Source organism: Lacerta agilis, chromosome 12, assembly GCF_009819535.1.
Source record: "Lacerta agilis isolate rLacAgi1 chromosome 12, rLacAgi1.pri, whole genome shotgun sequence".
In the NCBI taxonomy this organism is placed as follows: Eukaryota; Metazoa; Chordata; class Lepidosauria; order Squamata; family Lacertidae; genus Lacerta; species Lacerta agilis.
Window position 1 is genome coordinate 24192757 of NC_046323.1, and position 17826 is coordinate 24210582.

Sequence of the window (17826 nt, forward strand, 5' to 3'; positions counted from 1 at the left end):
TATATAATGTATGGAAAGAAAGGGAGGAGGCTGAAAGGGAATAAAAAGTCTTTCCCCTTTCGCCACCACGAAGAATAATAAACAAGACAGAGAAATGGCAGAAGCTTTCCCTTCTAAATCTGCCAAAACTTTTTGCTATTATTATTATTATTATTATTATTATTATTATTATTATTATTATACCCCACCCATCTGGCTGGGTTTCCCCAGACACTCTGGGCAGCTTCCAGCATATATATATATATATATATATATATATATATATATATATATATATATATATATATATGTATATGTATATGTATATGTATATATCTATAGAGAGAGAGAGAAACTAAATTAAAATCTTCCCAATACAGGGCTGCCTTCAGATGTCTTAGAAAAGTTGTGTAGTTTTTTATCTCCTTGACATCTGATGGGAGGGCACTACCACCAAGAAGGTCCTCTGACTGGTTATTTACAACTCAGTTAAACTCAGAACCGATCCATTTAAATAAAAGGAGCTTAAGATACCGGAAGTCATGTCCATTAATTTCAATGAGTTTTCTCCAAGGATAGCTAATACTGGATCCAAACCATAGGGAACTGTGCCAAATGTGAAGAACGCCATGAGAAGCAGGGAAGAGGGAAAACATCTGAAACCTCCCTCGACAGGTGCAACTTACTTCATTTCCTTTCTCCCCGCCCCACAAGCAAACCCCAGTCAAGTCATCAGCAACAAAAAGTTGTAATACATTTTAGGGTAAGTTTATAGAAAAGGACACAAATTCAGCTCCTGTGCCCTCTGCTCCCAGTTATAACAACACAGGAAAGCAAACTCACATCAGGTACACAAGATGTGCTTGTAGAATCTTGATTGTTTAGTGCATACTATTTATTCCAGAAAACTTAACGTGGCTCATGGTCAGTGTTCACAGAGCAACTTTAGTAAAAACAGATAGCATTTCCCCACCTTGCCCTATAGGTCCTTGTGCCCTTGCCCTATAGGCCTTCCCCAATAAGCATTAGGAAGCAGCACACCAGTTACATCAATACAGTTATGTAACAAAATATTAGGCAGGCACTGTAGCAGTTTACAGCAGATAAACCAAAATGAAATAGAAATATTAGATCATTTGTTTCATACCTTGCCCTTCTCAAAGATTTTAATTCAGGATGCAATCCTAATTCCACTTACCTGGAAGAAAGTCCCATTGAATTCAGGAGGACTTACTTCTGAGTAAACATGGTTAGGATTACACCATAGGATGGTTTAGCTTAGGACACATGTGAGCTTCCAGTTAGATTTACAAATTACTTACCTGCATTGATTATGAATTCTTCCTGGGTGAATGCTAATATAAGGCGACACCGTCTTATCTACGTAAGATCCATATCCAAGTCGCAAATCAAGGGAAATATTTTCCATCTTTTGAGATAAATCAGATCCAACAGAGTTTAATTTTTCTATATTTTTGTGCATAGATGCAGACACATCAACCAAATAATAAAGGTCGACCGGGTACTTTTCCAATGGCTGGACTTTCAACATAAAACTTGCTTCAGATCCTGATAGTCAAAAAACAGAACTGCAATAAGTATTTCTGAGTATTAACACTGCATTAAAAAATTCTGCAAGCATATCTAATTTCTAAATCCCATTTCTTTTGGCTTATTTACTTAACTCTCCCAGGTGGGTGCATGCGTTTGTGTGTGTGCGTGTGTGTGTGTGTGTTTGTGTTTTAGTGTCAATCTCTACTGATAGACAAGCTTTTGTATGCAATTTCTGCTATAGGTTTTTGCAAGCAATTTCCTCCAATATAATACATTTTATACATTACTTTCGCTAACACACACTTTCCCTTAATATACATATTTTAAAAAGTTTTATTTAAACAATAAACAATATTTCAGAACACCACATCAATAATATTAAATATTAGAAACATAGGATTTCCCATTGGCAATAGTAATTAATAATTTCTCATGCACTCAGAAAGAAAGAAAAAAGTATCTGAGAGTCAAATTACGTGATGCATAATAATGTATGTGGGTTTACTTTGTTGTCCCAATACATTACAAATAACTCAATTTTTCTACAATACAATGATGTGGTTGTTGTCTTCCTTCTCTAGCTCTCATCAAATCCAGCAATTTAATCATATTTACAATCTTCCATATTTTGATTAAGCAGATTATACGTGTTTATAAATGCACTGTTCTATGTTTGTTCCTCCCCAGCCTCTTCCTTCCCTGTCTTGCTCTTGCCCATGGTCTGTTTTAGTTTTCAACTTCTGGGTGAACAGGGGCCTGCTTTTGCCTCTCAGTATGCCACCATGTGTTATTGATAACGATGATTGTTTTGCTGTGTTTTCGTGTGTCACGATGAATGCAACCAGGGACTGGAGGAAGAAAGCGCAGAGACCAAGGCGGGAAAAGCTGCCACCTTCTTTGAGGATGCCCCAGTCCACAGAGTTCTGATTTTCCTCCCCCCATGTTTGCAGCCTGTGGATGAGGCTACATAAATAGGGTGGGTGTTTTTGGCTCGGCACTACAAGTGGGGAATTAAGAGCTCTAAGGCGCTTCCTCATAGAAAACTAGCTCGATTTGCTGCAAAGATCTAGGAGGTTTTTCTTTTATTTTTGCCTCTGACAATTACACTCAATGTGCCTCCAGACCTACCCATTCATTCCCAAATCCCCCATTCTACTGGCAGCCCTGTTCTATTTAAATGGAAACTCTCTTTCCCCCTCTGTCTCCTCATTTCTCCAAACTACTGCCAATGATGAGCAGAATAGGCTTGTTTCCTTTTGGTCCCTTGCATGCTAGCAATTGGATTTTCCCCACCAGCAAGAGTCGAGCGCTCCTCCTTCTGGTGATAAATAAATAGCACACACAAGTGGGAGAAGCCTTGTGAAGCAGAATTCACCACTCTGAGATTCCTGCTCTGAAGATGAGGATTCCAGCAAAGCACATGATGAGTTAAGAGACTACCCTGTATATAGTCCCAAGTTCACTTTCTCTGTGTATACACTTAGGCTGGATCTATGCACATCAAAGAAGCGTTTCAATTTAAAGCGTTGTACAAATCTAAACAGGGAAAACAGGTAGAGGAAAAAACGGGACTCCACATCACCATCTGGTGGGGCACAATATTATATCGCACACACAATGCATACACGGTGGCATCTCAGTTTTCGAACGTAATCCGTTCCGGAAGACCGCCTGAGCTCCGAAACATTCGAAAACCGAGGCACAAAAGGAGGACTGCCAATTTAATAGAGAAAATTGAGGAAAAACTTAGCGGAAGCCATTTGACTTCTGAGCCGCGTGTGAAAACAGAAGCATCTGTTTCTGGGTTTATGGTATTCGAGTTCTGAAATATTCGTCAATGGAGAGTTTTGAAAACCGAAGTACCACTGTAAATAATTTTTTCTTTACCAGTCTAGCTGAGTCACCAGAGCACACCTGATGACTGAACAATGCAGCTGCTGGAACCTCTGAGATCAGTGATTCAGAGAATGTTTTTAAACTGGTTTTTTTTTTTTTAAATGTTTTATCATTGATGTGTTTGCCATGCTAGGCTCCTTTGGGAGGAAGGGCATGATATAAATCAAAAAAATAAATGTGTGTGTAATACATCTTTAATAAAGAAAAAAGATAAATGCGGTTGGATCCACAGTACAAAGCCACAATGCTAGGATATGTTCCTCTAGAAAGAAATTAGGCAGGAATGGGAAGAGGGTAAAGCATAAAGAGCATGACTTGCCAGAGGTTCATTAAATAAAATAAATTGTGTGGGGTGTGTGTATAACAGTGGAAATGCCAGAGATGGAAACAACTTAGGAGATGGAGAGGTTTTAAGTACTTAATAAAATAGGGGTGCCATTAGTTTATACTGGATTCACTACACAAAGAAATTACAATATTTTTCCAATGTTATCTGTCAAGACACAAGACAAGTTGCCAGGTATTCCAGGACAGGCTTCAGTTTGCAATTAAAAGTTTTCAAGTAAACGATTTAATAAATCTTCAAAGGGCAAACATTAACAAAGTTCAGGTCTTTATTCACCTTGGCACCCACCTCTCTTCTCTCAGGGTGCGAAATCAGTCTTGCATTATGCAAAGTAATAGAAAACTATGGCTCAAAAACATGGATTGATTTGCATACAAATTGTAGCCAATTGTAGCTGGCAATTTCTGAATGGACCCATTTGTTTTCTCTGTAAATGGGATATCCTTGCTCAGGAAGCAGAGCTACAACTTAGGTTCCGTTCCAGTTTAGGCTCATCAGTATTTCCCAACTCTCCAGTTCACAGCTTTCAGGACTCCAGCTGCTGGACAGGAGCCACAGTTCTGGTGGCAGCTCTTTGCTTGGGTAGCCACATAATGAGACAAGCGAACTGCCAATCCCAGAAAGCCCCCCACATTCTCTTCCGCAACGGAACACTTATCCTAAATCCCAGGGGGGCGCATTTTTATTAACTTTGTTAGCATGCACGGCACTCTGGAAAAGTCAAAGACTTCAGACCCACTTCCCAAACAAGGGCAGCCACTAAGATGACTTCCTGGATGCCAGAATGGGGGCTGTCCTAGTTGTAGGAGGCATAGCTGGAAGGGGGTGCCATACCCAATCCAGAAGTATCTATGTGTCTTTTCTGTACTACAAATCATTACACAACAAACAAATGCCTCAGGCTGAAACCTTGTTTAACTTGGCAGATAAGCAGCAGTACTAAGCTTCTCTAGTAATTAAAAATAAAATAAAAAATAAGACAGAAGCCTTGCTTGTTGCTGCAGCTGGATACTCCCCCCTTGAATGGAGATAATGAAAAGCAAACGAAATTTCCCAGTAACTTGCTCTTTTCGTCTCAGCTATTCTCTTTCGGCCCTATTTAGCGCAAATCATTTCCATGAGCAGAATTGTTATTGTCTTTGATTGTAACACTATTCCATGGAAGGGATGGTCATGTTTTTCCTCCACATTTGCCAATGCTAACAAGAAAATGGCAATGATACATAGAATTATGCAGATCCTTGAAGGATTAAGTGGCTTTGGTTAACTCGCTATCTCTTGGCATAACCTCCAACACATAGTTATTATGTGTGGTGAGAGGGATTAACCTTAGGGGAATTCCTTGGAGGGATGCAAATGTGAAATGGTGTTTGAAAACCTTTCATCAACTGGCCTCTGCTGTCTTTCTGAAGGGCAGTGGATGAAATCCAACAACATGTCGCCAGCTTGGCTTGAGTGGTTTTGCTTGCCCACCTGGAGGGATATAGAATCAAGTGAAGACCCATTCACATATCACTCATGTGAAGGGGGCTTTACAAATATGAGTGGTAGGGCTGCACTGCTGCCCCTGCCCCACCTCCAATGCCCACGTGTTGAATATGGACGTCTACAAAAATGAGAAGACTATATGAATAGACTTCCAAAAATCAGGAGCCATGCATGATCACATAGAAGCCAACGTACATAGGTTCCCTCTTGCAGATGTCCACACACAGCTCTCACGGGTAGGCTAGCCACATGCCATTGGAGTGGGGCAAGTACCATGATGTTGCATTGGTAGAATGTACCATGGTCCTCCCTTCAAATGATTAACATTTGATGGGAGATTTGGACTGCAAAAATCTGGGACAACCAGTAGCAGCGGCACAGTTTCCTTATGTTTTTGCTAGTGAGGCCTTCACTGAGAATGCAAGAGTCTTCCTGTGGAACAAAAAGCTCCTGCTATAAATACCAGTATCAACGCCATTAGGCATGCTGCTAACATAATGTGACACTTTGCTCTCAAAGACACAACTACTCTACTTTTTTCTCCATGCTTGTGACAACTGTGCCGCATGAAATGTCTATTACAAATAGAAGCTGTAGCTTTCTCAACACTGTGAACTTTCAAAGGGGACAGCAACGCCTCATAGCTGTGCTATAGTTTGGACGAACTGCTTGCTACTAACAAGTGGGGTGGGGTGGGGCAGAGAAGGGACTGTTGCTCCATGGCTCAGCTATGGGGACAAGGCTCTGTAGTTGAGCAAGTGCTAGTACACAGTTCAGCATAAACCAGTTCAGCATAAACTTGACTTGTCTTCCACAACACTGGACATCTGCATCAAAGAAACACCAAAAAGCTCTCCCAGTTGTGCTCATAAAGCTGACCTCATTAAGATTCCTGTTTCCAATCAAGGAAGTGGATAGCACTGTATATTAAATCTTGTTAGCGTTCAAGAGCACGGAAGAGGAAAGATATCAGAGATCGGTTGATCTATGAAGTCATATCATGACAGCTCACTCTGGAAACTTTCAACCCCTGCACCAGCAGATCTACTCTTAACTAAATCTTGCCTGCCACTCATTTCACCGGGGAGATCCGATGTCATGGTGATAACGTACAAATACAGTGCAGGGTGATGAACTGAGGTGAGGCTGGGAAGAGCAAAATATGCGTAGGAGGCTGGAGGCAGAAGAAATAACAACCTGAAGTTCTTCCTCAGCTCTCACAATGGTTTGGGCAGCTTCTCAGGTCAGGCAATAGCAAAGTCTGAATCAATACAATTATGCTATATCTGCACCATCTGCAAACAGACAACTAAGAAATGCCTGCACATACACAGCTAATATTGCCACAGCCTCCCCTTTTAACTGGTTCTCAAATGAATAGGAGTTCAATGCGCTAACACCACACTCAAAGTTATGTTATTACAAAGTCCACACAGAGGCTCCAAACTTTCAGACTCCCACAGCACAAAATACCTTTGTCGTGAATAAAGTTTTTGTTTCCTTTCATTTAAACCATCCCTTTAAATCCCCAAGAGTCTGGAACACCAGCATTATGAATAAACAATGACTTCTTCTCTATTCAGTATTAACATACCACTACAACTGTTTGCGGTGGACCAGGCTTATACCTGTGCAACTCTAACATGAATAAGGCCAGGATATGCTCAGTAAATACATCCTGCTCTAATTCTGAGAATTAGCAGCTGGCTCAGTCACATCGTTGCAGGTGACTGGCAGATGTGTTAACTTCCAGTTAAGTTGCTGTGATGCAGGCACATGGCCATACAAGATCTCTAAGCCCAAAGGGGACTTGCTGTACAAGTGGCAGAAGAGTGTAATGAAAGATCTGATAGTTGGGGATTCACAGAGCTACTAATGGTGAAGATGTACCCCCATCTGAATGGACAAGAGGATGTGGTTCATGTGACTGGAGCAACTAGCCGTAGATCATGTTACTGGAAGCAACTTGGTGGTGGTTGAGTTGGGTTCCTTAGCTACCTTTCCTCTTTAAAGGAGTAGCAGCAAAATGCACTTTAAAAATTCTTCATGTAGTCACTTAATTACGACGTGGGTGGTGCTGTGGGTTAAACCACAGAGCCTAGGCGGCGGTTCGAATCCCCGCGACGGGGTGAGCTCCCGTTGCTCGGTCCCAGCTCCTGCCCACCTAGCAGTTCGAAAGCATGTCAAGTGCAAGTAGGTAAATAGGTACCGCTCTGGGGGGAAGGTAAATGGCATTTCCGTTCGCTGCTTTGGTTCACCAGAAGCGGCTTAGTCATGCTGGCCACATGACCCGGAAGTTGTACGCCGGCTCCCTCAGCCAGTAACGCGAGATGAGCGCCACAACCCCAGAGTCGGACATGACTGGACCTAATGATCAGGGGTCCCTTTACCTTTACCTAGCCATGTAGAAGTGTGCATGCACACAAAAGCTCATACCAAGAACAAACTTAGTTGGTCTCTAAGGTGCTACTGGAAGGAATTTTTTAATTTATTTTGTAGTCACTTAATGTTATACTGGTAGTGTCTCTATGTCTTCACCCTGTTCTAAATATTCTCATGTGAATAGGCTCCAAATGGACTGTAGCCTGTACAGATCTGGTAAGGTACTGTTTTAAGATTCCCCATAGGAGTGAATGGGGAAGACAGAGCTTCATTTTGCATAGAGAAGATCGGAACCTAATCACAGATCAAAGGTGGACAGAGTGACTCGGAAACAGTTTGTAATTTTTAACAAAGCACAGATGCAAACCTACTCCACACCATCTTGTAGAGCAAGGTTTCAAGGTAAAACCCCACTAAACAAGTTGGATTTCAAGAAGACATGAACAAAAAAGGATGGTGGAATCCACAATGGCATCACAGCCAAGGGGTGTGCGTGTGTCAGTAGAAAAGTGAGGGTGAGGAGAATAAGAGCTCAGCCAAAACAACAACAAAACCACACCTGTAGTAGGTATACTTGTGTTCAATTTGAGATAACAAGACCAGGCAATCTAAGCATACAAAGTATCATTTACAGGACTTGGCTGGGATGAGAGGTAACAGAATACAGACCTATTCACTCATAATTATCCAATTTTGATGAACATTTTAATGGGAGTTAGACAATGGAAATGAGACAATGGATAATGGTGACAAGCCGTCTCATTAGCTATTTAAACAGATGCCAAGGCCATAAAAATCGCGGGAGCCAAAACTGCTGCATAGCCAATTTAGACAAAATATAGAAAGCTCACAAGATTAGCATATCCAAGTTATTTTTTAAATCAGTATGAACTGATTGCTTTCAGTCCTTTTAAAAACTGGATCTCTAACAGTCCTCCAGAATTAGGTATCTTTTCTCATTTAAAAAGCAAACGCCAGGCTCTGTGTGAATGTCCCACCTCTCTAGCCTGCTTAACTGTGTCCAATTAAAAAAACAAAACACATTTTAAACAATACTTTCTTTTTAAGAAACAAACCTGGACGTAGTTGGATTGAAACTTCTCCTGGTGCCACTTGTACATTAGCATTACCAGCAGGCATTGTTACATCAACACTGGGACTTTCTATGAAATCTGCTCTGCAGCCTCTTTTCATCAAGTGTAGAACTATGTCACATCGTTCCTTCTGCTTTGTTCCAGCCATGAAATCCTGTTTCAAGAGAGAGAGAGAGAGAGAGAGAGAGAGAGAGAGAGAGAGAGAGAGAGAGAGAGAGAGAAATAGAGAGGAGAGACAGAGAAATGTTTATATTCTGAGTTATCATCAAGCATAGCCAGGTAACTGAAAAGTTAATGAAGAACAATGAGGCATGCCAGTATGCCCAAAGGAGCTATAGCAGGTCCAAACTAGACATGATGCCAAGTGACTCATGTGGGCTGCAGTGTGCAGGAGTGGTAGGCAATACTTCCTGGCATGGGTGTTGCAGCAGCTCAGCAGAGAGGGAGAGGAGGAGGGGTGAGGCAGCTGGCACAGCAACAAAGCACGAGCAGAACCAATCTGGTGCTCCTGCCAGTATACTTGCATCACTCTGAAGTTCCCACTACCTTGCTCCTCACCCCCCTCCTTTTAAGGTGTAGTGCTGCCTGTTTCAGGAGGTCAGAGAAGCACCACTGCCCTACCCCACTGGCTACTCCCAGCTGTGAGAGTCTCCATTTTACTGGCCAGATACAGGCCTGGTGGACATCACTGCTCCCCCAAAGCCTTTTTTGTGGACCAGGCTGTTAGCACCTAAAGCAAAGCACCTATAGGCACTCATGTGGACTGTCCTTCCAGGGTTAACAGCTGTTGCAGAGGAGGGGCATTTCCACTGGGACCACGGCAGGGAGGGAAGAGTGTCAACAAAAGACAAAACGAAACACGGATACATTTTGCATTATGCCTAGTTGTGCAAAAAAAAAGGACACTTGTTTTTATAACAGAATATTTAAAACAGAAGTTAGGACTAATTGCTATAAAGGTTTCTGAAGGGTGCTTTGGCAGTTTTCACATAACAAAAAAGGAAAAGTGAGCTCATTGTGACTTCTCTCTCTCTCTCTCTCTTCTTCATGGCGGTTTTTCCATCTCAGTAATGCTTGCATGTACCAGCCCCTCTGACACCAATTACAATTGGCCTTTCATTCAGCCTGTGGCCTAAGACAATCTAGTAAGAACTGCATGCTCAATACAAGTGTTTTTTATTGAACAGAAAACAATTCTGACATCTGAAAATGCATTTTGCTATAAAGAAACATAATTGAATTGCTTTTATTGCCAAAAACCATTCTTGATTTATTTGCTGGAATACATTAAGGGAGCAAGACATAAAGGGGGAAATTCAAAAGGGAGGGAATGGATGAAGAGGCAGGACAAGGCAAGAGAAAGTCTTAAGAGTATGTTCCATAGAAGGCACAGTTCTAACACATCAATGTTAACCCTACACAGACCAAAAGAAGACTGGGATGGACCACATGCAAGTGGAACAGATAAATAATTGGTTCCGTTTCTCTTAGTAGAACCCTGAATAGTTACTACTAAAAACTGGAAACATTTTGTGGGAGTGATTAAAGATTGGCTTGGTGTAACCAAATCTGCCTTATTGCCATACTGGAAAAATTAATTCAATTAAGACTAGCTGAGAACAAATTTCAAAGTGACACATTTATGAGTACCGTATGTAGCAGAGATTTATGCTGTTTGTAAATAATGATAACAATAGTCAGAGAGTCGTGAAAAAACATGTCAATATCCGGAATGCCTAGCAATCCCTCCCCACTTTTTTGAAATCATAATTAAGTTTTTCCTAGGTAAATATAAAGGAGGAATATGCCTTTTGTTAATATACGACAGGATGTGCTATGCTCACACCTTCTTTGTTTGCCCTCTTACTAAAGTCTGTCTTTCTTACAATAGAGAAAACATGTTTCTTAGAAATTTAAATTGTTAAGGTTTATGGGGAAAGTGTGTATTTATAGAATGCAGGAGCACAAAAATGCCAAACTTGTGCAGATGTTGTAATGGTGACAGTGGGAATGAATGAACTGTCCCCATTCCCAACCTCCATGATTTCAGTTGAATTTCTCCCCAGAGTCTAGAAATAGACACAAGGTATCTCCACCTGAGAACCATAGAAAAGCATTATCCACTGAACCTGTACACAGGTTGAACTGCTTGAACAGTAAGCACATTCATAGTTCTTATTTTTTTTAATAAAAAAACTTATGTTATTATTGATGTTTTTTTTTTGGTGTCCTGGGCTCCTTTGGAAAGATGGGATACAGAATGAACAAAATAATAATGATAATGAAGGAGCAGTGGAAGGTGTTTGATAACCGTGGCCACAAAATAGTTATTCCAATGTCAGTAGGGATGTTGTTGCCACCCCCTCTCTATGAAACAGCTACAGGTTTCTAAGGGCCTAAGAAGTGTATGCCCCAGACCCGGACACTCTGTCTAAAATACGGTCTGCTCAGGCACAAATCATCATTCTTTAAAGCATTTGGTAATGTCCAACTAATATTAAACAGGTTTTAAGAAGCAATTATCAACTCAGGTGAACTGCAGAATATGCATCCACATCAGAGGTTGCCAATGGGATGCTGTTGAAATGTTGTGTTATCCAAACGTTGCAGACTACAACTCTGATCAGTCTCAGACAACCCAGCCAATGGCTGATGGGAACAGTAGTTCACAAGATCTGGAGGGCACCACACTAGCTGTGCTGATCCATATGGTCTTGACGAAGGTGTGCTCTGGCAACCCCAGAAATAGCTCCCTTCTGACCTGGCCTACCACTGCTTTGCACAGGTTAATAATAATAATAATCATTAATAATATAGCCTTAATGAGCATAAGTGAAAAACAGTAATGTGTACATAGGAATAAACTGCTCCCTCTCTTCTTATTTTGGTCCCCTCTTGCTTTCATGCGATGGGCCTGTTACTCATGGAAATATGAAGGTTCAGTTTTTTAACAGTTACTGTACTTCCCCAACAATTTCCCCCCCTTTTGACTAGGGACTCCTTTCATGTGCACAGAAGCTGAAGACTTATTTCATTTGCACTGAAGTAGCTAAAGCAGACAGAGAAGTACCAGGATGACTAATATGGAGAAGAGAGCTTACCTCTTGAGTACACCATGCACACTCTGGGCCCACAGCAAGACAGCTGGTACACGTCACTGCATTTGAGATGGCACATCTGTTGTCTGCTGTAAAAGATATATATATACAAGGCCATTCAGCGATTTGCAAACGTGTGTGGGAGCAGAGCACAGTCTAAATTTAAAAATGTGATTTGAAAGCATAAAACATGAGGTTCTGGGTACTTTGTGGAAAATCAAAATGAGCTGCTACATCACTCCCTAGGAGTTCAGGATTCTGCTCTTCAATAAGTCACAGCAGGCCTGTCGAACTGAGGAATAGGGGTCAGGGGGAAGGCCCTGTTGCTGGGCCTATTGGTTACCACAACTACTGTACTAACTGATCCAGTTTTGGTGTCATGGCCTGACTGAATGCAAAGGAGTGGTGGAAGGCACTAGCTAGGGAACCCCCAAGGGAAGGTGGCTCAGAGCCTGGGGAGTGGTGTTGGGACAACAATGAGTGGTCAGAGGGAGCAGACTGGGAGGAGGAGGAGGCATCAGAAGCTGAGAGTTTAGTGAGTGGTAACATGCTGAAGCAGAGAGCAGTCCAGAATCAGAGGCAGAAGCGGAGGCTGGAGGGTGGGGGGCAAAAGGCAGAGATGAAGAATCCAGGGGGTTTTCCCTTCCTGCTGTAACCAGCTCCCCTCCCTCCCCGAACTAGAAGAGGTATGAAGAGGGCAAAGACAGGCAAGGCGGCAAAGTCTCAGCTTGCTTGAGAAGAACCCGGGGGGAAGGAGACGCAGGGAACTGTAGGAAGGCAGTCCTCATAACTGCCTCATTGGGGCAAGATCTACTGGGAAGAGCTGTTGTGATACCTGGGCCTGGCCTCCTGAGCTGTCTTGTTCCTTTGAATAAGGTAACTTACTTACTGACACTGGGTGAGTTATTGCTGACCTGCCCCTGACATCAACTCCTGACACTTACGATGTGATTCCTATTAATTCTAGCACATGCAGACAACTTGCAGTAGCAGCCGATGAGACACTACTGGCTTCCCAACACACCGGGTCATTGGCACTTACCAAGAGAGAGGGGTGAGAGGTGAAGCACTGGAAGTGTGGAACAGCACGTGATGATGGAGCCAATGTGCACATGCCCTGCACCTTGCCCCTTCCCTCTCCTTCTTGGTAAATGCCAGCAACTCTCTGTGTTGGGAAGCTGTGAGAGCAAGGGTGCCCCACTTGTGGCAACTTCACCATAAGAGCCAACTCCTAGGGGCCGAGGTCCCTTCGTCCCCCCCCCAATAAAATATTTGAGGGGGCCACCCTCCAAAGTTGATGGGCATTGCTATTCAAATAGGGTGTGTGTGTGCCATGTCATGTGATCAATTATGTGGGGTGGGGCTTACCTGTCCCCCCCAATATTTTTATTCAAATTGGCACCCCTGCACCTCACTGAGCCAAGCACTCAGTTCATTGTTTTTAGGTGGTTAATACAAGTCTACAACAGGAGCAGAAATTAAATCTCTGTTTGTGTGGCATCTGCCCGAAATGGATTTCTAGTGAGATATGGAACAAATCCCTCTCAGATTAATAATCTACAGTAATTGGCTGCTGGCAACTGTGAACTACCATTATTTCAAATAACTCTACAGTGGTACCTTGGGTTAAGAACTTAATTCATTCTGGAGGTCCGTTCTTAACCTGAAACTGTTCTTAACCTGAGGTACCACTTCAGCTAATGGGGCTTCCCGCTGCTGCTGTGCTGCCGCGGCGCGATTTCTGTTCTCATCCTGAAGCAAAGTTCTTAACCCGAGGTACTACTTCTGGGTTAGCGGAGTCTGTAACCTGAAGCGTCAGTAACCCGAGGTACCACTGTATTCCTGATTGATTTCTTGTCGCAGTTTGTATTTTTTTTTTAAAGTGCAGCATGCCATTCACTATTTTCAACTGTTTGATAGAGTTTTGGAAGGGCGCCCTTGAAATGTAATCTGTTGCTCTTTGTTCTGTCAGTTCTCGAGAGCGTTCAGTATGGCAACAACAAAGCATTGCTGTCTCCACATCCATAAAGCGAGAGAGAGAACTGAAAGCTAGAGGATGAACAGCCATCTATTATGCCAGGTCTTGCACTGAAACAAGATCTTCAATAACTACAACTGTTTATCTTCACAGTATTTTTTTTTAAAGGCATGTGTGTGTTTCTTTCCCTGTGTACTAACATTAGATGCAAGAGTAGGCCCAAAGTTTATTTTGCTTTAAGTAAAAAGGTAAACTGTAGTACATTTAAACTGATTAGGGTCAAGCCAGAGCAAGAACATTATTCCAAAACACTGATTTGGTAACACCTACAGAAAAACAAAAACAGAAAAATGTTGAGAGGGAAACCATACACTGGTAGCTAAACTGTGTGAACAGCCAAGACACATAGGCTACATGGCACAGTTCTTGCTGGGTTTTCGATTCACGGAGTATGATGGGATTTGTAGAAATCAACAACATAAAATACCACACACCTCCATACACACAGAAAACTAGCATGGCAGGGAAAGCAGTTCCCAATAGGGTTTTCACCATATCACCATGGAGACACAACTGTAGCTTCTCAAAAACCACGTGTTCTGATGATGCAGCATCCAAATATATATTAACAAAACAGGCATAGGAAAGTAAGGGAACTGCCTCATACAAAATCTCACCATCTGCCCATCTGCCTGATCACCGTCTACAACAGATGTGGGGAACCTTTGACCCTCCAGATGATGCTGAACTACAACTCCCACCAGCCCCAGCAAGCATGGCCAGGGGATAGGGATGGTGGGAATTGCAGTTCAGCAACATCTGGTGAGCCAAAGGTCTGGTCTACAATGACCTTCAGGAGTCCTTCAAGGTGTTTTAGACAAGGGGTGTATACTACCCCTACCTGAAGTAGCTACCTTATGCATGCAAAGCGTGGCACCTCCTCTATAAAGCCTGGGGCTCCTGTTTGTATGCATGCAAGACAGACTTGGAGTTACAGTAGAACGAAAGATCTCTGGAAATCTCTGCATGAAGCTGCCACCAGTGGTTTTCGCCCAACTCCATCATCCCACCAATAGAACAAGATCTAGCAAATGACCATACACTACAGTAGAAGCAATAAAATGGGGGTGGGGGATGACACCAATATGGAGGCTCAGTAAGTCACCCCCTGTAGGAAGCCCGTTTGTCTTGTTTTTTCTTTGTAACATTTTTTGATACACATGGTTTTGTAATAAGAATTAAGGACATTATATATATATATATATATATATATATATATATATATATATATATATATATATATATATATATATATATAATAAATGTTCCTAAGTGTGCCAAGCAAACAAGGCCACATGTCTGAAGCAGCACAGAAGGGCGGGCCTGACACCATTTTTGACTCCCAAGCTGACCCAAGTGTTTTTCTGCAAGGAAGGAGGGGGTGGGGGAACCTTCCCATCGTCTCAGGAATTAAAGTGATAATCCCTGGCATTTTGATACCTGAGTGCCAGACAGGTAGCCATTCCAGAAATAACAAAACCCAGATGAAGACAAAAGGATGTCAAAACAAAATAAAAAATATATAAAAAATTCCTTCCAGTAGCACCTTAGAGACCAACTAAGTTTGTTCTTGGTATGAGCTTTTGTGTGCATGTTTTGACTATGGCAGACCAACATGGCTACCTACCTGTAACAAAAGGGTGTGATTAACTTGGCTGGGAAACAGGGAAATGTAAATATCTCTTTTGTTTCACTTGATGGGTGTTTGGTAGAGGGCAAGAGGAGGCATGGGGCAGGGTCCAGGATGCTCAGATTACAGCCACCAGACCTCCCCTTTCATGATGTAACCATGATGTATGGGGATGGTGGTCTTGGGTTACACCCCTTCTGTAATGTATGTATGATGTCTCTGGGGGTGTTCTTGGACTCCAGGGCAGGAAATTTAAATGTCTATATAAGGGCAGGCACACCTTTGTTCTAGGTCTCTCCCCTGCTCTCCTGTGTGTGAGGGGAGTCACCCTGTTGCAACAGCTATAATAAAGATTTTGCTTCTCAATTTTCTCTGGTTGGCCTCTGTTATATTCTCCTACCTATGGAGAACCTACAAAGGGCTCTTGTGTACCCCATAAGGGAATAAGGTCAGATTTTGTTTACAACAGTTTAAAACAAATGAGCTGGCCTTATATAATTTCTTCAAAAATCGGGTTCAGAATCTGTTTGGTTCATAATTTGTTCCAATAACTTCTTATAGAAGTAACATTTACAGACATGCATTCATTCATGAAATATTTCTCATGTAGCTGCCAGTCTATTTTTAAAAAATAAATTAGAACCAAGGCATTACTAAATTAGTTATATCTTTTTTAAAGAAAAAGAAAACAAACCCCTAACACTAAAGCTAGAAATATTTTTATGAGTTGGCTTAGTATAGGAAAGAGACTTTTCTTACCATTTTACCAAGACAGCCCAGACAAAACTGAACCGTTGTGATGCCAAAAGTCAAGAGGCAGGCTTCTACTGGCTTTAGTTAAATAACTGAAACATGCCAAAAAGGTATTTTAAAACAAGACAGGCCATATTTTGGCTCAAATAAAATTACACTGACATATATACATAATAAAACATGTGTAGCTACTTATACCATACGCAACTGTGTATCATATTATGCATTCTAAGAGAATTACATTAAATAAGGCTTAATGGCCCTGACATTGCAAGAATTAAAGCATTTTAGAATAAAAGAGAGGATATTTCTGGGACAATACCAAACATAATGCATTTGGAACAGAGTTAGTTTATAGGCCACAGAATGCTCAAATCAAATATTTCATTTTAAGCCCTCATTTTACTGCCCCAACTCAAATAATTAGAACTCTTAAAACCCACCTGTCTCCAATGCTCAGTAAATAATTGAGTACAATTTACCAGCAGATACCTGATTTCCAAATCTTAGTACAGAGCCCATGGGAGGAGAAAGGAGGAGTCAAGTTTACATTAATTTGACTATTGGTACTTTTCTCATTTCAAAACATACACACTTAAATTTAAGGCTTATTGAGATGTGCCCAATTGCAAACGGAGCACTGCATTTCCCATAGTTCCCAGTGTTGCTGAATACTGAGAAATACACATGCAAGGCCCAAGGCCCTACCATACCAGTTCCCAAAAGCTCTGCCTACAGCCTCTCCCATGAAGTTGGAGGAAGAAGAATCCCTGTGGGTCTGAAACTGACCCATCTAAAACAAACGTAAGGAGCAGGATTCAAAAACCCAGTGCCCAAACTACCGGTATCCCATGTTTACTTTCACTCACCACTAGTAATTTGTTCACACTTGTGGCTGACTGATTTAAAAGTGAACTGTAACAGAGATTCAACTGAACCTGTATGCTTCTGTTTCCTTGGTTACTTCGAACAAAAATTGAACATTAACTTCTGTGTTAATTATTTGCCTAACTCAGATTCTAAAACAAAGATAGTTTTCTCAGAATCAGAAATTTAAGTTTCTGTTTCAGTTAGATGAACTAATGCTAGTACAGTATTGTTTTTTAAAAATCCACATTTCTACTTGTGTGAGGGGGGGGGGGGTTGCTTACATTTATGGATACACAGAAGCAACAGAAGCATCATTCTATAAATCATCTATTATCTTTTACGGCCATAACGATACAAGTTAATGTTTCATCATACAGGTTAATGCGCATGATAATCTCTGGAAATGTTACCAAGACACAGTGGAGCTAGAACATAGCCATTGGGCTAATAGTCATTGGCAGCCCAATCCTCCTTGAATTTTGCTAATTCTTAAAGCCATCCAAGTTGGTGACTATGTATTATGACTACGGATTTGCATTTACCTACCAGATATAGTGTGTTTCATACACAATCCCAAACAGAAATCTAACATTACAGATTTAAATATATCCAACTCATACCTGTAACGAGGAAACCCTTTTTTAACCTTATGAATTGAATTGTGGCCAAATGCTTTCTTGTATCTGGTTTAAAATTTG

The 17826-nt window shown here is 41.6% G+C and overlaps 1 protein-coding gene across 1 annotated transcript in view; it reads right to left on the bottom strand.

Moving 5' to 3' along the window:
• ITGB8 (integrin subunit beta 8) overlaps window positions 1–17826 on the bottom strand; it is a 41962-nt gene that overhangs the window by 14932 nt on the left and 9204 nt on the right. Inside the window, exons 2-4 of the mRNA XM_033164978.1 lie at window positions 11841–11926; window positions 8722–8893; window positions 1302–1548 (exon numbers count right to left, since the gene is read on the bottom strand). Coding sequence (XP_033020869.1) covers window positions 1302–1548; window positions 8722–8893; window positions 11841–11926 — 505 coding nt within the window. The remainder of the gene's footprint in view (window positions 1–1301; window positions 1549–8721; window positions 8894–11840; window positions 11927–17826) is intronic.